Source organism: Amborella trichopoda, chromosome 3 (assembly GCF_054954075.1).
Source record: "Amborella trichopoda isolate Santa Cruz 75 chromosome 3, AtrichopodaSantaCruz75HAP2 v2.0, whole genome shotgun sequence".
Classification (NCBI taxonomy): domain Eukaryota; kingdom Viridiplantae; phylum Streptophyta; class Magnoliopsida; order Amborellales; family Amborellaceae; genus Amborella; species Amborella trichopoda.
The window spans coordinates 15828327-15852111 of NC_142338.1; the positions used below are offsets into that span (position 1 = coordinate 15828327).

At 36.1% G+C, this 23785-nt stretch overlaps 1 protein-coding gene across 12 annotated transcripts in view; it reads left to right on the forward strand.

Annotated features, from left to right (window-relative positions):
• Positions 1-13637, forward strand: part of LOC105420370 (2-phytyl-1,4-beta-naphthoquinone methyltransferase, chloroplastic-like) — a 29683-nt gene extending 16046 nt beyond the window's left edge. For 4 of the 12 annotated variants that reach the window (XM_088860213.1, XM_088860212.1, XM_088860211.1 and 1 more), the window contains exon 4: positions 13319-13637. In XM_088860213.1, the coding sequence (XP_088716339.1) occupies positions 13319-13490 (172 nt within the window). In that variant the 3' untranslated portion in view covers positions 13491-13637. Of the gene's footprint in view, positions 1-2543; positions 3460-11134; positions 11925-12565; positions 12666-13318 lie in introns of those variants that run through there. The other 8 variants (XM_020665152.2, XM_020665151.2, XM_088860216.1 and 5 more) reach the window with 7 other exon arrangements.
• Positions 13638-23785: the final 10148 nt, after the last annotated feature.

Here is a 23785-nt window from a genome sequence, read left to right on the forward strand (position 1 = left end):
ATAAACCCGTTTGACCCCACATTCTTGACCCAAACAAAATAGGAAATGGCACGCATTTCCCTCCTATCTAAATATCACATACAGTCTCTCTCTCTAACTTCTCTCCCCCAAAAGACAGCGGGAACTCTCAAGTAACATTTTGCTCTCTCTCTCTTAAAAGGCACGTAGGAATTCTGTAACGTCTCTCTCCTCTCCTCTCTCTCAAAAGGTTTCAAGACAGCTCTCTACTCTCCAATCTTTCATTTGTCAACATTCAAAACTAAATCATCGAATTAGAACTTGTAGTCTTGTGCACTACTCTCTCAAGTATCAACAGTTGAACATTATTGCTATTTAATTTGGTCACTGTAAAACTCAAACTTCTATAAGCTTTTTTAGTGCAATTTGTGAACCAATTTACAATGGAGTTTTGAAACTTATCAATCACACTGATAGCTTTAATAGTTCATTGAGACTTTTGTGTAGTTGACCGTATTGACTCAAGTTAGACCCTCACCTCAACCTCAAGGTTCCTAAGAACTTAGAACCAGGGGTGTTTATTGAGTTTCAAGCCCAAATTGTAAGTAATGACATGGTTGCAGATCCTTAGACCAGGGCAATATATGAGGCTTTTTTCATAATGGAGGAAGAGGTGATGCTCTTGTTTTGAAAGAAATCCACAGCTATTAAATCAACCATCAACCAAAGCCATGTATACCAAAATCCCTGAAGTGAAGAGCCCCTTTGTGATCAGAGCTTTTGCGTGGTTGTCATCGTAGCCAGCAGTGTTTTAAAAAGCGCTAGGCAGCCGGGGGGCTCCAGGCGCCCAGCGCCCAGAACCTGGGCGGCCTAGTAGATTTTTTTTTTTTTTGGGTTTTCTTTCTCTAAAATAGCCTCTCTTCACTTTAAATAATCTTTTTGGTTGAGTTAGTCCCTCTAACTTCACTCATGATGGTGATGCTTTTTCTCGGCCGAAACCCCTTAAAGACCTTAAGGAATTTTCAAACATCCTCCACCTCCTCATCAAGATTGGTGCACTGAGCTCCTATGACGTGGGGGACTTCACCCCAGAGACCTCTTATTAAATGGAAACAGTTGTTGGCATGTAATACTAGTTTTTGTGCTCAAGAGGTCCTCTTCAATGTATCCAACAATTAGTATTACATGCCAACAACTGTTTCCATTTAATAAGAGGTCTCTGGGGTGAAGTCCCCCACGTCATAGGAGCTCAGTGCACCAATCTTGATGAGGAGGTGGAGGATGTTTGAAAATTCCTTAAGGTCTTTAAGGGGTTTCGGCTGAGAAAAAGCATCACCATCATGAGTGAAGTTAGAGGGACAAACTCAACCAAAAAGATTATTTAAATTGTCTGGTTTATTGCCCATTTGGGACGGCCTTCATCTCCAACCAGAGGTCACAGGGCTCAAGAAGTGAATTTCCTGTTAGAATTAATGATCAATTAGTCGGGTGTGGGAGAGAAGTATGTAGTCTAGATTGTCACTAATAATGTCAGGGCAAGTATTTCTTCGGGATTGAAGTTGATGCTCAAAATGAAATATCTGGTGTGGACCATGTGTACTACTCACAATATTGATCTCATGTTGGAGGAAAAAGGCGAGATCAAGATTGCGAAGGAGGTTCTAAGTCGGGTGAGTTCAATGTCAAAATTTATCTATAATCCAACACTTGAAGAGAGAACACACTGAGAATAAGGAGCTAATCAGACCCCCCATTACTTGCTTTGCAAGAGACTACTTAGCCATGGACTCTTTTCTATTACCGCAAGCTGCATTGAGGAGGTTGTTCACCTCTAAAGAGTGGGCGAAAGACTGCCTATCAAGGTCCTGTGACAGATTAAAAGTGGACAGCGTAGTCATTGATAAGAGGTTCTAGTAAGGTGTGCCAACGTCACTGAGGTCATAGCTTTTAAAGTGACATTGTCAAAATTGGTGGATCTTGATAGAAAACCACATGGGGCTCGTCTACGAAGGGATCAAGAGGGTAGAGGCAGCTATTTAATAGAAGTATAGTTTTGCAAATGAAGTGGTGGAGATCGTTGAGAGAATGTGGAACGAATAGTTGAGCAAACCAATTCATTATGCAGGTAAATACTTATTTATACATTTAGAAATTTAAATATTTAAATGTTTTATCACTTTGAGGGTAAATGGTTTCTGTATCTTTGTATTGTTTAGGTTTATGCTTTCACCCCAAATATTTCTATTTGACACTTGTTATTCCCAAAGGTCATTGAGAGGTGAAATACATTATTAAAAGATCAGAGAGAAACCATAGGAGCTAAATACAGGCATTTGGGGAGGTAAGATTAACCTTTTTTGTACGAATTTCATAAACTTATTGTATTTGTGATGTCTCATTAAAGCTCTAAAACATGATCTTTGTCTCGAATTTCTATGTATAAAGATGCAGAAGGCTTGTAAGAAACTAGATTTGCTAGGTCTTCTGGCAAGGGGTTCAACTAGATTGGTTATGCATTCTTTCATAAGCTTCCCATGATGACATATTTTCAACTTTCTTATAAGGCTTCCTGTATATTTGAACAGCTGAGTGGTGGGAAATACATGTCATTTGAGGAAGATAGCAACCAAGATACTTTCTTAGACATGCTCAACTACATGGTGTGAGTGAAACTAGAGTACGTTCCAGTGGTTATACACTCCTATAGGAAACAACTAACTTCACAGATGCTTCAAAAGCTCGTATATGTATATTACAATTTGAACCTCCAAGAGTGGCAAATAAGGAGGAAACAACCTAATAAACCTAGAAGCAATATTCTTAGCACATACTGTCGATTAGTGTGTGGTGGAAGAGGAGTTAGTGCTATGTAAAAGAGCATTCTTTAAGGCAATTGATGAGGAAGATGACGAAGAAGGTGTGGACGAGCAAGGACAAGGAGGTGACCTGCTAGTATTTAGCAATCTGCATGATATCTAGACGGTCATGTACCTGTTGAAGAAGAGGGGGGAGGAGATTTTCGTTGCTTGGGGGGGGGGGGGGAGATAAGAGAGAAGATGATTCTGAGGGACCTCTAGTCCCACCAAGATATATGCAGCCCGAGCCTCAACACCAAGAAGATGCAGGCGAGTGTTAGGGGTGCACCAGCCTTGGGGATTTAGGGGAAGGAGAGCTATTCGCTCTATCTAATTCGTTCCTAAACCGCTAAGGCAAATATAGTCAGCCAAATATTAATGAGTTCAAACCTTCAAACTCATATATCAACTGGCTCAATGATTTGTCTGAACAATTCAATGAGTGGATACAACATGATAAAGAAGAAGAACATCGTCGTTCACTTTGGTATTAAGTCATATCTTCATAATGGTATGCTCTATTTTCTTCATATTCATGATAATTGTATGCTCCATTTCTATCACGAATGTAATGGTCAACAAACACTCAAACAGGAAATGACCTCTTAGTATTCACATATTTTTACAAAATTATGAAAATCTATAATACAACACCTTCATTGTTTCTTGGAACTCAAAAATATTTTATAAGAAAATATTAAAAAATTGAAATTGTTTTTGAGTTTGGATAAGCCCAAACTGACTGATCCACCAATCCGAACCAATTTCTTGAACTGCTGATCTGCCCTGCCAATCCTAGGTTTCAAACATTGGCTGTAACCAATGGGAGAGAGCTCACCTATGAAGATTGGGAATCTAAAGGTTAAGATTATCGATCTTACCATGTCATAAGGGATATCTGGTAGTCATGTTGGTAGGGAAGTCATTCCCATAGTAGATTATGTGGCCTAGGGAGGTGTGTTGGGTCTCGATCTTTGGGTAACTCATTTCCATGGAGTTAACTTTCTATTGCATGTAGTTCTGGTTTACCGTTTGTGCCATTGATGTGTTGGCTATTATATTAATAAGGCACGTCCTTAGAAGAGAAACTGGAAAGTAAAAAACAGTCAAGTATATGCTAGAGCGAAAAGATGTTAATGGGCAAAAGTGCCCTTTACAAATTGTGCATGGTATAGAGCCATCCTTTGGAAACATGATTGGACCATATAGTTCAATCGGTTGGACCAAGAACCTCGGCGTTCTGTTTTGACGACAAACAAAAAGGCAACTGACATTTCACAAGTTGCTAGAAATCCTCCTTTCTTTTAAGAAATGAATATGTTGAAGAAATGACTGAACGCCATAAATAATCCTTTGAGATGATTTACTGCATAGGTCAATTACGGTCAAGTTTCGTAACCATCTTCCCACTTTTCGCGGCCCACCTCATGGCCATTGCACCCACGTCGCAGCATCCCACGGTCAATTCGCATTTGAATTAGTTTGCGCTTACCTAACCCAGGTGCCTTAGTCCCTCGTTTAGCCTGCCACCGAGTTGTGCCATTATTTGGTGTGCAGGCTTATGCACCCAAGTGCCATGATGCGCACATGCCTTGTCTGCACTACCCACCCTTCAACCCAAGGCTCACACATCCCTCCCATGTAGGAGTGTAGTATTAAAAAACTACACCACTGTGAGTGAACACTAATAGCCTCAAAGTAGCATTGGTTCACCAGGATGGTGCGTGAGGTTAGCTGGTGCACCAGGCTGGGACGTAATGCTAGCAGAAGGGTTTGGTAGTTCGTCTTGCCAATTGAGTGGTGCGTCAAGGGAGGTTTGTTGGCCATTCCCTTGACCAACATGCATGCATTGAGTTGGGGTCTTGACAAGCCTCCAACCAATAGTTCCTGACGTCCTCATTGGGGGTCTAGCTAAGAATCTTGGACTAGCTCCTCATATTCCAAAGGGTCGCATCCTTCTCCCTTTTTCGTCCTCAGGCCAGTCCTTCCACTTGACCAGGAATTCCACTGTCTGATTCTTCATGCTTTGGCCGAAAAACTATCGAGCCAATATAGCCTCCACCTTGTGCTCGAATTTGGTCCTCACATTTGGTGGAGCTTGTACTGCTTGAACCCTATTTGGATCATCATCTTTGTGATAGGGCTTCAAAAAGCTCACGTGGAGCATTGGATGCACCTTGATCCGGTTAGTAGGGCTAACCAATGGGCCAGCTTGCCTATGAGCCTGATCACCTTGAAGGGGCCATCATCCCTCTAGTTTAGCCCACGATCTGTAGTTTTTGCACTAATTTTCTTCTTTATCTATGGGGTGAGTTTGAGAATGGCTTAGTCACCTACTTCTGACTCAAGGTGCCTCCAACCTTGGTCCCCATATTTCTTCGTCTGCTTGACTACTTGGTCAAGGCACTCATTGACCTATGCAAGCTGTTCGTCACAAGGGCCTACCCTTGTTGCAAAGCCACATCATGTATTGCCAAGGGCTATCGACTAATAGCCAACTTGAATGGATTCTTCCTAGTCAACGAACTGCTATGCAGATTATAGTAGAATTGAGCCAGACTGACCTAATTGTGCTGGTCTATTACCATCACATAGTGCCTCAAGTACTCCCCCAACACAACATTCACACTCTAGGCCTAGCCATCTATTTAAGGATGACTGCTGATGGAGAAGTTTAGTTTTGTTCCCATCCACTCAAATAAGTGTCCCTAAAATCTCCCAATGAGCGGAGCACCCCGGTCACTCACAATGTCTTCAAGGACACCCCACATCTTGAAAGTTGGAGACGGTTGACTAGCACGGTATATGCGATTTTTAATTTTTCTCTTTTCTATTGGTTAGAACACTTACAAAGGTCCAAATAATACAAAATAAACTCAAAATCAACAAATATGAATACCAATACGGTTCTTACTTGCTTCCACTAAATAAAAGTCTTTTATTTCAATGACCAAAATTACATAAGACTCAATAGGGAACAAGAAACCCAAACTGCATAACGTAAAATAAGTTGTTAGAAGATTACCTGAACTGGACTTGATACACCCCACTCTGGGTCTCCTCTATTGGTGCTCAAGATTAGAGTCTATCTCAGATCTTATAGGTATGGGAAGCCTAGACTAGGAACCTTTCAATCATAGAGAGCATTGTGGAACACAAATAGGACTCAAGCTCTTGTGAGGGGCATGGCTACTCTTAGGTTTACAAGACTGGGGCGTGGCCTATTTTCTTTCTTGCACAATAATTTTCTAACTCTTACGGAGGCTAGAGAGATGAGAGAGATAAAAGGGAGAGGGAGGCGTGCCTCCTTTGTGAGGGAGAGAGAAATTGTAACTTAGGGTGTAGAGAATGATCCCCCATTGAGACTATTTATAGGCTCATGTTTAGGGATATGGTTTCTAAGGCTAGCCATCCTTATGGAGAATAAATCCAGACCATTAGTTATAGGATACCTGTTGCGTGAGAGATTTTAACCTTACAATCCTTAGAGCAGCCATCATGATCTAAAAGAATGTGCTAAAACCCTATCCTTGGCTTCCTTAACTTAATCTCATCAAATATTCAATTTATGGAAAAATATATTTCCTTTTCCTTTAATTGCCATATTTTCTCTTACACATGCTTCTTTGAAAAGTCAAATATCTTTTAATTGCAAAACCTTCCCTTTTATTTTAAACTGAATAAGTGACTGAGTTTGCATGCCACAAGATAGGAAAGGAATAGCATTATTTGGGGCGTGCTTGTCATGGAGCCCCAAGTGGGCCCCACACACCTCCCCTCATGCGATTATTTTAGTGGGGCCCATGGAGTGCAATAGGCTCCCATGTGTATTATAATTTTAAAATTGTGACAATGATTTTTAGAAATCATTTATTCTCTCTTAATAATTAAAAACTAAAAAATGAGTTTTACCGTATTTATAAATCTATTTTGAAACCAAAAAATCCAAAAATTTCTTAAAATTAAGTTTATTCATCTAAAAATCATTTAACTAAATTAATTCGACGGGATTTGGATCCAACTATGTTGAGGAAATAACAAAATTTATGAAGCATTCCATCTTCTACAAGAGACCATGAACTGCAACCACTTTCTCAAACTGACTCAGTACTTCCCATGACCCCATAGTCCATCATAGGGGTTCATGATTCGGCTACCACAGTCAGCCAATAGGTGAGAAGACATAATCCTATTATATGGATTACCGGATCTCCCCTGGGACAAGTCCTAAGTCACGCATACATGTACACACATGTTGCATTTGGTGCATATGAGGGTAATCCCTCGCACATGTACACGCATCACCCTCAATGGTGCTTTGTTTCCCGATATGGCTATCATGTGTACATGAGTGTGATGGTACAAGACAAGGCTTGGCCCTCGTCCCTTTAAGCCCACCAATCACACACAAGGGTCACTTAGTCCCTGGCTCACTACCCTGGACAACTCCGACCTCATCAAGGGATAACCTTGCTAACCCTTCTCAGTTGGACTCTATACCCAGGTATGTAGGGTTTTGGTACTCGACTGGCCTAGCTCGTTAAGCCTAGTCTAAGTCTTGGAAACAATATTGCCAATCTCGGTCCCTTTGGACCACACTCCCACTGGAGTTCTTTGTTCCACTATAACAAAATTGCTTACAAGCTCTCATAAGGCCTTTAAATGGCTACAAAAGTCCAACACATCTTCACTATGTGGGTCAAGAACAACTGCACTGCTGCCTCTAAAGTGCAGTGATCAGGAGCCATGGTCAAAGTTCCATACTTGGAGAATCGATAAACCATGACCATGATCTAGGTCATTCCATCCTCCTAGTCTAGCTGCCATTGAAGTCCTCCGGTAGGCTCCCCATGGGCAATCAGGGATAAGAAGGGGCTCGAGCAACCCGACCCGCTTTTGTTGATCCGTCTTCCTACTGACACACCAAGCAGGTATGGAAATAGAGTTCTACCTTCTACTCCATACGAGGCCAATAGAAGTTCCTGGACAAGAGAGCTAGGGTCCTTTCTTTACCAAGGTGGCCCGCTACTGGTGCATCATGGCATGCCATCAACAGCTCTTTTTTGAGATCACCTCCATGAAGCACATACACACCGGCCTTTGGCATTGAAGACGCCACCCTCTAGCCGAATGTGCTAGGTGTGTCTCTCCTGGACATTTTGCACTAGCTTTTGGGTTAATAGATCATTTGAAGTCTCCTCACAAATCCCCCGGAGTAGTCCTCCTTCTACTCGAACCATGGCTGCAACCAAAACTAGATGATAAGCCTTCCTTCTTAGGGCATCAACTACAACATTGGCTTTTCCTAGTTTATATTCCGAGGAAAAGTCAAATTTTGCTAGAAATTCTTCTATGTAGTGAAGTAGCTTGTGGCCTCATTGTTTGTGCAGACCAAAAACTTACTTTTCAACAAGTAATGCCTCCATGCGCAAGCAATATACTACTACCATCATTTCTTTCTCATGGACCGAGTGTATCTGCTTGGTCTCATTGAGCTTTCGGCTCTCAAAGGCAATTGGGTGCGCATCTTGCATCAGGACTCTCCCAATCTCTTGGCTTAATGCATTGGTATGTACTTTGAACAAAGTCAGGAAGGCGTAGCACTGGTTTGCTAGTGCCTACCCTCTTAACTTCTGAAAGGCCTCACAGTCATCCATCCAGTCCCACTTGACCTTATTCTTGGGAAGTCTAGTCAAGGCATAATCTTCTTTGAGAAGCCCTCAATAATCGCCAGCAATAGTTAGGTAGCCCAAGAAAGGACCGTAGCTCACGGACGTTCTTATGCTGCGGCCAATCTAAGATAGCACACATCTTTTGATCATTTATTTTGATCACTCTGTTACCCACTCTATGCCCAAGAAGCATGATTCCTCTTTAGCTAATAGACATTTTTCTAGCTTTAAATACGATTAACTCACTCTCAAATTCTCTAACACCAGCCTCCAATGTTGAACATCATCAAGGTTCTGGCTATACGCTACAATATCATCTAGGTACACAACTACAAAGACATCAATATACTCACTAAGCACATCATTTATTAACTGACTGAAAGTTGTGAGGGCATTAGTAAGCCCAAATGGCATTACAAGAAATTCAAACGATCCATAACGGGTTACACAAGCTATCTTCTCTTCATCTTTGCTATCCAAACTTGCCAGTAGCCTAAGCACGGTCTTGTTTATTGAACACCGTGCCTTAGCCACCCCGTCAAAGAGGTCACTAATGAGGGGCAGTGGGCAGCGGTTTCTTCACCGTCAGCTTGTTCAGTTTGTGATAGTCCATGCATGTCTGCATGGATCCATCTTGCTTCTTTTAGAAAAAAACTGAGGCACCGAATGGAGACTTGGATGGTTGGATCATCCAAGAATCTATTAGCTCGTCTAGCTGCTTACGTTATTCAGCCACCTCCAAGGGAGCCATTTGATATGGGGCATGAGCTAGTGGTCGAGCGCCTGCCTCGAGATCGATCTAGTGGTCCACCTCTCTTCGTGGAGGGAGGGAATTTGGGAGTTCGGGGGGTACCACACCAACATACTTTTTCAGCAACTCCCCGACCACAAGGGGCACTGAGACACCTTTGGATTCACTGAGCACTAGGGTGGCCAAGTGCGTAGCCTGACCCTGTTGCAGCCTTGTCTTCAGTTGTAGGGTAAACAGCATTTTGCCTTTTCCTTTGTGCTCAATTGGAACCATATGTGGGCACGACTCATCAAAGATGGTCACCACACCCAAGTGTGGCACCACTGCAGCCCTCGCCATCACCAAAGTCTCAAGGCCGAAGATGACCTCGAAATCATCTGAAACCCCTGCCAGGAGTGAAATTCGCCCACTCCAGGTTCCCATCGTTACAAAGACATCATGAACCCTCCCCACAACTGACTGGGTGTAGAATTAACTATTTTCATCCTACTAGCGTCCCTAGCTAGCTAGCCTGAGGCCTAGCCACAATATCGCTCGGTCGGCCACAAAGTTATGGGTGGCACTAGTGTCCATTATCACTCTCAAATCCTTCCCATTTAAGGTGATCCTGACATACACCAGGCCACCACCCTCCTTGCCTACATTTTGTATTGCATTTCCATGAAATTAAAAGGGTGTGGCTCTCACGACTTCTGCTTCGCCTTCATCCACCACCTGAACTGCATGTCTGCTTTTAGGGGCAGTCCTTGGCTCTATTGAGGCCTTTGTAGATGAAACACCAGGAGACGTCCTTGGTACCTAGTTTGCCAAAACAGTGCCGCTTAGGTTGTCTACCTGTTTGCCGTTTGGGGTCCCCATTACTTTCTTTTCTTTTCCTCTACATTTGCCTTGTCAAGATCCCTTGGATGAGGCATTCAACTTATAGTCCACTAGGGACTCTGTAGCTAGCCACGGCTGCTAGGAGGTCTTTCAAGCATCAAGCTAAAAAGTTGCTTGACATATTCGCGCACAGTGGTAGTGTGCTTGAGTTTTCCTAGGGCCTCTCTGGCCGTCTAAGCTGCGTCCCTTGGCAGGAACTGCTCCTTAAGCTCCCGCTTGAGGTCCTCCCAACCTATAACAGGAGGCCTCGACCTGTCCATCTTGCGAGTCCTCCAACAGAGATTTGTGTCTCTGGTAAGGTACATTATGGTCACTATCACTGTGTCTTTTACCCTAGCCTGGGTAGTAGTAAAGTACTGCTCCATGTCCCTTGGGGAGTTCTTTTGCTTCTTTGCACTTCTAGCTCCATCAAAAGGCTTTAGCTCAGACACCTTGACTCGTGGCTGTTGAAGCACACTAACAGAGTTGCTCAGGACCCTTCTGACTTGGCTGAGCTCCTTAGTTAGGGTCTTGAGGTTTTTCTTGAAAACATCAGTCAGGGAGGCAACATCAGCTTCCAGGTCCCCAGCTGGGCTCCCCAATTACTAATGTGCTCCTCATGTGTAGCCACCAGCCCATCGCATCAGGAGCTAAGATCATGGGCTCTCTCCTCTGGGTAGCCACTCAAACCACCATCTCCCTCATCCCCAAAACTCATTCAGTCATTCAAGGTCAAGGCCATGATTGTGGTACTGAGGCTCTGATACTAATTGTCACGGGGCCAAATGTTTCGCTTAGCACCGTGCGGTCATAACACTTGGCCAGGCTACTGAGGGACAAGTTCAATCTTTCCTGTGTTCAGCAATTACTAGCACATGCATACACACCACATTCACAAGCACAAGGTCAAGGGTCGTAGCCCACTTTATTGAGCTGTACAATTACAAATGTATATACTAGCATAGATGCCCCACCAAGGGTCTTGGCCAGGGGTATATGTAGCCCCGAGTTACAACCAACTCATTCAAATTACATGACAGGTGGTGACCAGCCAATGCACATGGTCTCGTCAAGGGCACTTGGAAGCTAGCCAGTGGCTACCCACTTCTTGAGCAGTTACACTGCCTCACCTTGTCAGCCGCCAGTCTCAAGCCATGTCCTGGGGTGAGGCCAGTGGGCTAATTAGCCCGGTCAAGCTCTACAACCATCTCCCCACTTTTAGCAGCCCACGTCATTGCCATTTCACCCATGTCGCAGCATCCCACGGTCAATTTGAATTTGAATTCAAAGTTGGCCCCTACCCAGCCAAGGTGCCTTAGTCCCTCACTTAGCCCACTATCTGAGTTTTGCCACCATGTGATATGTGGACACATGCACCCACACCCGATGTTATGCATTTGCCTTGTCCATATATACCCGCTGGTCGACCCAAGGCTCACACCTTCACATATAAGAGTGGTGTTAAAAAACTGGACTACGGTGAGTGAACACTTAGAGCCTCAGAGTAGCATAGGTGAACTAGGATGGTGCATGATGCTAACTGGTGCTCCAAGCTGGTGCATGATGCTGGCAGAAAGGTCGGGTGGTTTGTTTGGCTGGTTGACTGGTGCGTCAAATGAGGTTTGTTGGCCGTTCCCCTGACCAACACGCAAGCACTGAGTTGGGATCCCGACATTAGGCTTGCACCGCTTCAATTTTTTCATTTATAAGTAGCCACGTTATTATTATTATTATTATTTTCATCATTTTTCTTATTGGTTCTTTCTTTCCATTTATTCTATAAAATAGTAATTTAATCTCTTTTTAATTAATGGATGCAGTGTGTTGGACTGGGCTTGGGTCTGAGCAAAGTTACTTGATTGGGTCCAAGTGGGTAGTGAGCATTGTAAAAATTGAAAAAGAGCAAAAAAAAAAGTAGAAAAAAGAGGGAGGGGACTTTGGCCTCGTGTCCAAGAGAGAGAGAGGGGCCGGGGGCATTGGCCACATGTCTCCCTTTCTCTCTCTCTCTCTTCGATCTCTTTTTCAATCTCTCTCTTGTAGATCTCTTTCTATTCCTGTTAGAGAGACATGACAAAGGGGGCAAACTTCAGCCCCATTATATATATATATATATATATATATATATATATATATATATAATGTACCCCCATTTTAGAGAGAGTGAGAGATGGAGATGAAATAAGGGGGCGGTGACCTTTTTTTTTCATAAGTATCGAATATAACTCGCCTCGCCACAAGGCCATGGCCAAGTAACTTGGCCAAAGCTGATTGGACTTGACCAAGTTTCGAAACACAAATTGGAAGTAATAGTTCTCATTACTCAATTGAAATGAGTTCAAATGCATTATTTTCATCTTGTAGTGCCTTGGATTGGTGGTTTAATTAATCAGTATTTAAACATGTCTTAGATCTTTTCTTAATCAATGGAACATAAAATTGCTAATTTGATACTTAATAATTTGTTTTATAAGGAATGGACCATAGACAATGTCATTGTTCCGATTGCAAGTCAGTTTGGTGTTAAACATGAATACACCTACTTGAAACGTTCCATTGAGGAGTTTGCGACAGGTATGGTTGTTAACATGCGTGCTACTGATATAACACTCTCTCTCTCTCGCTCTCTCTATATGTGTGTGGCTAAGTGTGCACCTGCTCCTTTGCAAACACACAGCCACATTGCAAACACGCACACATACAAAGTGTAGCTCATAGTTGAACGTCATGGTTCTTACATGGTTAAATTTCATTTCTTAATATTTTAGTTGTCTCCCTTATGGAATTGACTATGTAAAGAGATAAATTACGTAAGGCAAAGGCATTTGGCTGAAAACGTTAAGGGGAAATTTATCAAATAACTCATGAGAGATGAATAATTTAATGCTTTACCTATATCTTCATTTTTATAATCCGAGACTTATATCAACTATTTGGAGTCGGCTACATGAATGTTGTTTCGTCATTCTGCTATATCAAAATCTATTCCTTTAGTCAAATTATAAGTCAACATATGTCTTCTTACTTGTTCCATACATGTCTTTTTGGCATTTCTCTTGCTCTTTTGGAGCCGTCTACTTAAATCAAATTGCCCCTCCTAACCAGTGTTGTTTTTGGTCGATGCTGCATAAAAAATTACATGATCTTTATTTGAAATAGTTGCCAATAGATACAATGTTAAATAATTCATCTCTTATGATTATTTTAATAAACTTCCAAAATGTTAGGTTCACATGCTTCAATCTTCTCGATAAGGTTAGCAATACACAGTCTATTGAGCAGTTGCAAGTTGTTTCAGGGAGAGAACTAGAGGAATTGGCATCCAATGTGGGGTTTTCTGAGGCCAAGCACTATGAATTCCTTGGTGGTTTTATGGGAAATTTGGTTGCTACTCGTTAAGAGAACTTTACATAAAGATACACAAGTTATGAGACATTTGGATTGAAGGTTATTATGGTGTTGTAACGGTCCCCATGAGATGGCTCCAAATATGTAATGGTTGGATAGTGAAATAAAAAAATGCACAATACATTTTAGAGGACCCAATAGACTGTGAATGGGGTTGGGGCATTGGTACCTAGGGTGAATGCCATAACATAATGTCCCACCATCAATTTTCACTGTTGACATATCATTAAAAAAAAAAAAAAGGAAAAAAAAGCAAGAAAGAGGCTGAATTGGACTGAAGTCTTGGGCTTCAACCCAAATTGAGTCCAATCCTAATATTTCAAACAGGGAAATTCAAGTATGGATCCAGTTTCTGGAATTGACAAAAAAAAGAGATCTATATTTTTTAACATTTTATGTTGAGGCACAAAAAATTTGGATCTTTTTAACTCTCATTTTAACTTGAAAGTTCCAATTTCAACCGACAGGTCTGAAAGTAACAAAAAATTGAATGGCACTTTGGACGTCCAAACTATTTGCAGGATTGTAAGGTTCCGAACTTTGAACGGCCCACTACACTTAGGATGCTTTTGAGGGTTTAGACTCGAAGGTGCGAAGCCGATTCTAAATAGTTGGATAAGACTCGGATGATGATAACTAACTGAAAAGTGTGTCCCACCTAGCCTATTTCAAACTTGGGCTGTCCAAAATTTTCACTTTCAAATTGCCCCAACTCCTTGTCTTTGTTTAGAGTGGTCGGAAAGTCTACCCTAAACATGCACAAGAAAAAAAAAAAAAAGTGTAGGCTAGTGCAAATTGCTTACTAATTTATTTTTTTAGAACATTCGAGTACGACTCTTGAGCTCGACCCAAAAACACAAATTAAAAAAAACAAAAGAAAAACGTAATTGTTGGGCTGGACAGAACCTTTCGACTGCTCACCGTATTTCGTTGTGGGCTACGAAACATGGACATGTGTCAACACTTGGTAGCATGAATGTACGTGTCAACGTTCTTAAAAATGCACATGGCACTTTAACGAGTGTCTAATAGTGTGCCCTTGGGAAAGGGGCATAGGTTGTGGTGGTAGCACATCATGTTGTGGTTTTTATCCCCATTAAGAGCTTTAAAAATCACTAATCAATTTAAAAATAAGTAAGGCCTTGAATTATCCAAAAAAATAAAAATAAGTAATGTCTTTTTTTTTAAACACATTTCAATTTTGGAATTTGGCTTTTTTTATTATTTAGAAACATCATTATGTAAGGAATACAAATAGTTCATTTTTTAAAAAAAATCGAATAATAAAAGTAGTTTAGAATAAAAATATTTATCTTTTCTATTGAGGATGCAAATGGTGTGATCATATGATTTTGGATCCATACCTTGGGACCCTACTATTGGAATCTACATGCTCCGCACATCATTTGAATTCTTTTTAATTAAATTAGAAGATTTTTAATAAGGTTGTGGTTTACATAAGGCTGCAACTTTAAATAATCAAAATATGGTGCACCATCAAATTTTACAATTTTAGTGTAAAAACTCATAGTATATCTTAAGATATATTTGTCATGGTGATGTGTTGCCAACTTAACTTTGCCAACTTAACTTATGTGATGAGTTTAGATGTCACTGGTCTAGAGATACCTAGTGAAGAGCAATGGCGAAAGTTTTCCACTATCAAGAACATGTAAGAATAGCCCATGTAGCTTATATAGAATTCGAACAAATGAAACTTAAAAAATAAAATTTTTATAATTTCACTGATAAATTGATACTATACTTATAAAAGTATAAATAATTGATTAAGATTTAAAGTTAATATTTAACTAATATTAATATGAAGTAAACTACTATATAGGACAATATAACATGTCGTTTTCTTGGTGGCACTATATTGTGCTACCCACTCAACTCGTATTAAATTATTTTAAAGAAGTATTAATCTTAAATAAACTATTGTCTAGAGCTGTTAAATACATCGTTTTTATGATGGCATCATTTTGCGCTGCCCACAACTTTGTAAAGAAACTAACATAAATGTAGAATTTATTTAAACCGGACACATTGTTTTATTATAGAGTTTAAATGCAGAAGTTGATCTGGTTTTTATATGATCCATATTTAATTTTTTTAAATTTTATTGCAGTGTAATGTGTCATTTTTGTGTTGGCACTATTTTGTGTTACCTGTTTGACTTTTGTAAAATTTATTTTAAAGAAGTCAATATGAATGTAGAATTTATTTAAAAAGGAAAAGTTACTATACATCCCCTATAACATGAAAGATATATACTTCAACCCCATCCAGCCATCTAATTTAGATTAAGTGAACCACTGACTATTGATCTAGATCTGATGCTTCTGAGTATTTTACTTTTATCTTTTTCTACAAATTGTATGAAAATGAAATTTGGTACTTTCCATTTTCTCAATGGGGGGACACTTAAAAAAATTAAAATTAATTTTTCAATCAAATATAATGACCAAAATACTCCTTGAATCTTTTAAGGGTATTTGGATCGTCTTATTTTATTGAAAATAATTTTTTATATTTTTTACAAGTGCGAGTTTAAGAGAGGAGTAGACACCTAAATTTTGGTATAAATAATTCATTAAAACAAATTAAAATAAAATAGTGTAGAGACATGATATTGTGATTGAAGCCATCTCAGCCATTCATTCAGAATGGATAGTTGGATAGGGAGAAGCTTTATACAATAGGAAATGCATAGAAAGCTTCTCCTATTTAAAATGGACATACTGTTTCATTTTAGATTTTAAAGGGATATGTAAATTACTCCCCTACGTAAGAGCTTTGTGCTTTAACCGTAAGATTAAAAGTTTTTTATTGTGGTCTTCTACTGTATTGTAGATATGTTTGTAATTAATGTTGTATTGTTTAAACCATTTCGATTGATGAATCAACTTTTTTAGGAGTTTGTTTTAATTATATAATTTATTTAAACAAATAAAAAATAATTTAAATATTGATATATTGTAGATTTATTAATCAACTTTGTAGGAGTTTATTCTGATTATAAGTTATATTTTATTACAACTTATAAAAAATCATTTAAATATTGAAAATGTATAAGTCCATATATAAAGCACGAGGAGGTTCGTGACCACAAAGCGAGCAAGAAATTTATCCTAGGTTTAGGTTTGGAGTTTGGTTTAGAAGATCCATAAGGAGTATTAAAATAGGTGGAGATAGTGCACACGTCACTCAAAGATTCTTTGTATATCATGTGTAACCAAAAATAAAAAAAGTCTCTCTAATGTATGTTGCGTCGCATGTTTTATGATCTCTCAACTAAAAATTACTATCTTATTTTTTTAAATTAATTTTTAACACTTTTATTTTCAAATATTCATACAGTCAATATATGTAAAATTTCTTTTAAATCTATAAATGTGATTGCATCTACCTCATAAGGGGATCATAAATAGAACTTGCTCCTAAAAGAGCACAACAAAACATTATTTTTTACTCAAAATATTTCAACTTTCAACCTAATATGCTAAAACCAAATCTCCATAAAGTTACATTTTACTTCTTCCAAAACAACTAATATATTTTTACTGAAAGACAATATAATCCTTTATCATTTTAATAGAATACATTTTATAAATTATTAAATGAGCATAACAAAATTTAATTTTTATATGAAATATCTATTTTAAAAATTTTAATTCATATAAATAATAAAAAAAATGAGAATAAATTAAAAAATTCAAATTTTCAAAAAATAATAATTTAAAACTCAATAAAATTATAATTATATAATAATCTTATATTTAAATTATATATTTAATTGATAGAAGAAGTAAAAATTCAATTTATAAGCATTTTTAATAATAAAAAATACATAATATTCTGATTAAAATATGCATTTTAATGTTATTGCAAATTAATATTATTTCAAAATTATAATTATGTAATAAATTAATATTCAAATAGTACATTTAACGAAAATTGTTTCATTCGTACTGGACTGCATGACTACATATGCGGTCCAAAAAGTGTAAAGCATCCATGTTCCAAGTAGGTGTTTCATTTAAAAACTATGGAAACTAACGGTTCAAATGTTTTCTTACTAGTATTCTTATTTATATTTTAAAATTTACTTATTTTTTCATATTCATGATCTCCATGTTAGCGATTACAAGTCCTTAAAAATTAAGTGCAAAAATCTGTCTCAAAAATATATTTATTAATAAGCCTGCATTTCTACATATGGGGGCTTGGCCGTCCCTACATTTAATTATGGGTGGGGTTTGCATAGAGCCGATGCTCTAAACAATCCAATTAGAGCTCACCTTCAAATAGTGTCGAGAAATATGGTTTCAATACGGGAAATCTTAGTGATAGCCTTAAAATATTTTTTCATCTTTAATTATAAAATTTAAAGCTTCAAAAATAATGTATAACGAGTAGATCTATAAAATCTTGAAAATCTTTAAAATTGACAGTCCAAAAATACGTTAAAAGATGCACTATTTCCAATCTATGCATCTTGATGTCGAGATGATCAATTTGAGAATATTTGAGCATCAAAACAACCTCTTTCAGTGAAATTTTTGAGGTGGGAACTAATTTGATTGTTTAGAGCCTCTGCTCTATAAAAACGTTTTCCTTTAATTAAGAAACAAAGTCAAAATTCAATTTATAAGTAATTTTAATAATAAATAAGTACATAATTTTTTTAAAAAATAATCTTTTTAATGGTATTTTCAAAAAATAAGAATATATATTTGAAGTATGAAATTAGATTTTGAAGAATCAGTTTGTAACTCGAGGTGTATTCAAAATAATTCAGAAAAGGGAAAAGTTTATATAGAGCTTAGGCTCTAAATAATCAAATTAGAGCCTACCTCAAAACTTTCACTAGAAGAGGTTTTTTTATGTCCAAATGTCATCAAATTGATCATCTCCACATCAAGATGCATGGACATAAGAAAAAAATGGATTTCAAGTTTAATAAATAGTGCATCTTGTATGGCAACTTTGGACAGTCAATTTTCTATATTTTCAAGTTTTTATAGATCTACTTGATCTACACTATTTTTGAAGCTCTAAATTTTACAACTAAAGATGAAAATATAATTTAAGGCTATCAAAAGACTTTCCAGTATTAAAACCATATTTCTCAACACTATTTAAAGGTGGGCTCTAATTTGATCATTTAGAGCTTCGGCTCTATACAAACCTCACCTTTAAAAAAAAGATGAGAAAATATAAAAAGTAAGTGTTTGTGGCTAAAATACTTTTGAATATTTGTCAAAATGTACACATAAATAAGTGTTAAAAATAGATTTCTTAATTTTTTTTGAGTTTTTTTATAATTTTTTTTGAATTTTTTTCATATCCTCGAGTTGGATTCCTATTTAGAACAACTTGTGCTCGAGCTCTGCCTACTGGCCGAGTTCGAGCTGACTTGGCCGATTTTTTAAACACCGTTTGAATCTACTACCACCATATGATGGATTCAAGATTTCCCACCCAGGATTGGGTTTGTTTAAAATGGCTATTTTAATATTATAATTCAAATTGATTTGTCATTATTTTTCCATATCAACTAAAAAAAAGTCAAAATCACATCAAAATTCAATTTAACACGCTTTTCAAATTCAAAAGTTTACTCAAAGATCGGGAAAGTTTAAATTTTATTGTTGTAATAAAATTCTAATTCCAATTTGAAAAAATATATTATATATGCCTGTCATATTTTTTTTTAAGCAAATTTGATACAAATTGAGGGAGTGGCACAAGTTAGTAACACCATATAAATACCATATCACACTGCTATAAAATTAATTAAACTCAAATTTACAATTTAGTCCGGTAAAACCATTATAAAGAACTTTCCTTTTTCAAGTTCTAGACCATGTAACACTCATGACCATTTAAACTTCGTAATAAAACAATATGTCTAGTTCAAATAAATTCTACATTCATGTTTCTAAAAGGAGTTGGTGATCCCATATTCAATAATAAACGATATTTTGTGGATGAATCAAACTTCAATTAGAAAAAGATGTACTCTAAGGAGCATCCATAGGTGAAGTTGCCATTGGTTTTATTTATGGGGTTTAATTGATTTTAATTAACTTAAAAAAATATTTCTAGAATTACAAAACTGAAGTCATGATTTTCTAAACCTATTTTGAATAGAATTAACATTTTATTTATTTTTAGAAAACAAAATCATTAAAATTGAGCGGATAGCACAACATAGTACCACTATATAAATGACACATTACACTGCTATAAAATTAATTAAAGTCAAAACTGCAATTAATTCAGCAAAACCACAATAAAAAACTACGTTTTTTCAAGTCCTAGGCCATGCAACACACGACCATTTCAATTCCATAATGAAACAATATATCCAATTTAAATAAATCTTACATTCATATTATTATATTTTAAATAAATTTTATGCGAGTTCGGTTGGTAGCACAACATAGTGCTATCAGAAAAATGATGCATTATACTATTCTAAGCAGTAGTTTACTTAATATTATTGAAAAACTTACAATCTTGGTGGATATCCAAAAGAAGTTGGCAGTCCCATGTTCAATAATAAATGAGGTTTTGTAGATGAGTCAAACTACAATGAAAAAGAAGATGGTCTCCCAGGGAAAATCATTAGGTTAAGTTGTAGTTCGACCGTCATTTTCATTTATGAGGTTTATATACGGTTAATTGAATTTAATTAATTTTATAATTTTATTTATTATATAATAAAATTTCTTTAAAACAATAGAATGTATAATTCACCATGACAACTATTGTATTGTAAATTATAATTATATTAGGATGTTAATTTATCTCTCTTTAATATATTTAGCACATATATCTATAAGAAATAATTATTTAAATTATTAAGTTAGAGAGTATATATATATATATATATATATATATATATATATATATATATATATAGCCTACCTTCAAATAGTGTCCAGAAATCTTGATTCAACACTCGAAATCTTTGTGATAGTCTTAAAATATATTTTATCTTTATTTATAAAGTTTAAAGCTTTCAAAAATAGTGTATATCGAGCAAATCTATAAAAACTTGAACATCTTGAAAATTGACGGTCCAAAATTGTATTACAAAATACACTATTTCCAAAACATAAAATCCATTTTTTTCTCATGTCCATGCATCTTGATGTCAAGATGATCAATTTTAGGATATTTGAGCATCAAAACAACCTTTTTTAGTGATAGTTTTGAGGTAGGCTCTAAATTGATTATTTAGAGCCTTAGCTCTATAAAAACTTTTCCTGCATTGAAATTTGGAGCGTCTATTCTTCAAAAATAGAACAATCTAATAAAAATATAAAAAAATAATTCACAAAAAATAAATTGACTAAAATACCCCCAAAATGTTTCCAGGGTATTTCAGTCAATTTATATTTTGTGAATTATTTGTTTTATATTTTATTATGTGCGCCTTGATGAGAAGAATGAACGCCTAAAGTGATTAGGATTTGTAGACCAAAAAAATGAAAATTCAAATACGAAATGAGATTGTAACCGTCAGATCTGTCTAAATTCAATCTAGGCAATTGGCTGACACTATACTCCCTATATATATATATATATATATATATATATATATATATATATATATATATATATATATATATATATATATATATATATATATATATATATATATATAATTCTTTCCAACGCCTATAGGTAAAAATGAATACTGATTTCGCCAACCCTCATCACCATCCAAATTTTATCGCGCGGTCACAATTGTCTAGTGGTGTTTTATTTTTTATTTTGTTTCTACAAATAGGAATAACCTGAAATTTAGAGGGTATGTACATATTACTAAGGCACATCTAATAAAAATATAAAAAAAATTTATCTGTGAAAAATAAATTGACCAAAAAACGCAAAACATTTCAAGGTTATTTTGGTCAATGTTTTTCATGTAAAATATTTTTTTTATATTTTTCAAAGATTGCCCCATTTTTTATGAATACACGCTCCAAATTTCAAGTCATTTCGATTTGTAAAAAACAAATGAAAAATGAATACTACCGGACAGTCGTGACTGTGCGATGAACTTTGGACGGTGATGGGGGTAGGCGAAATCACTGTTCATTTTTGCCTATAAGCATTACGTAGTGTTTTCCTATATATATATATATATATATATATATATATATAATGAAAAAGTTTATATAAGGAAGTAAAGATGCGCCTAAAAAATCTATAAAAAAAGGTTGTTTTAATGTTGAAAAACCTCCTAACTGACCATCTCGACATCTAGATGTGTGAATATGGAAAAAAAAAAAAAGATTTTCAGTAACAGAGATAGTGCATATTGCAGCACATTATTTGGACCGTCCATTTTAAGTGAAAATTATTGACCAAAATACCCCTGAAAAGTTTGGTCAATGTTTTTTTCGTGAATTACTTTTTTATATTTTTATTAGGTGCGTCTCACTAATATGTACACACATTTCAAATTTTAGGTCATTCTAATTTGTAGAAACAAAATGAAAAATAAAACACAACCGAACAATCGTGATTATGCGTTGAACTTTGGACAATGATGAGGGTATACAAAATCACTTTTCATTTTTGCCTATAGGCGTTGGGAAGACTTTTCCATATATATATATATATATATATAGGATAATCTAAACTTCACAACCTTTCAAATTACAAAGATTATATATATATATATATATATATATATATATATATATATATATATATATATATATATATATATATATATATATATATATATATATATATATATATATATATATATATATATATATATATATATATATATGAGTAATGATTCTATGAGACCCTCCCACACCTATGTGTGTAGGACCCCAAATGATCACCATTAAATTTGGTACAGATCTTTAAAAACGTTATCACATGGGTGTGAGACTTGATTTTTCTAGATATTTGTGCCAAATTTAATGGTGATCCTTTGGGGTCTTATACACATGGGTGTGGGATGGTCTCACAAGGTCATTTTCCTATATATATATATATATATATAGGGAGTAGATTCTGTATGCCCACTTACTGACCCTACAGTAAACACCAATGGCCCAGATTGAATCTGGGCCGATCTGATAGTCACGACCTCATTTCATGCTTGAATTTTAAGTTTTTTTTTACAAATCCAAGTAACTTTAAATTTTAGGCGTGCATTTTTCTCATCGAGGCGCACCGAATAAAAATATAAAAAAATAATTTGCAAGAAACTAATTGACCAAACTAGCCCTGAAACATTTTGGGGGTATTTTGACCAATATATTTCATGTAAAATATTTTTTTGATATTTTTCGTAGATTCGCCTATTTTTTAAGAACCCATTTCTAAAATTTCAAGTGATTTGGATTTGTAAAAGAAAAAAATTAAAATCCGAACACTACTGGACATCCGTGATCGTTAGATCGGCTTAGATTGAATCTGAGCCGTGGGCGTTTACTGTAGCAGTACGCCCATGGGCTTACAATTTGTTTTTCATATATATATATATATATATATATATATATATATATATATATATATATATATATATATATATATATATATGGGCAAGCTTTCTATGTATCTCTTACAACATAAAACTTATATATTTCTCTTTATCCAACCGTCCATTCTGAACGGAGGGCTAAGATTGCCCCAATCATAATGTAACGTCTCTACACTGTGTTATTTTTAATATTTTTTATGTAAATTATTTTTACACCAAATATTTGATGTCCAATCCTCTATTTAACACTCACTTGTAAAAAATATTAAAAAAGTATTTTCAATAAAATAAAATGATAAAAAAACCACTAAAAGATTTAAGGGGTATTTTGATCATTATATTTTATCAAAATATTATTTTTAATATTTTTATAGGTGCGCCCCAATGAGAAGATGGCATGTACCAAATTCTATATTCATACAATTTGTATTAAAAAAATTAAAAATAAAATACTCTAAGGCATCAGATCTAAGATCAAACGGTGAGTGGCTCACTTGATCAAAATTAGATGGCTAGATAGTAGGGGAAGCATAGATCTTCAATGCTGTAGGGGAAGTATATAAACATTTCCCATATGTATATATATATATATATATATATATATATATATATATATATATATATATATATATATATATCAAACGAAACCCCACCTGCGCGCGAAACCTGATTGGCCCAAAGGCCTCGAACCCAAATTTATTTTAGACCATACCCCTCTCTTCCTCGCTCGCTCTCTTCTCAGCCACAGGGCAGACACCCC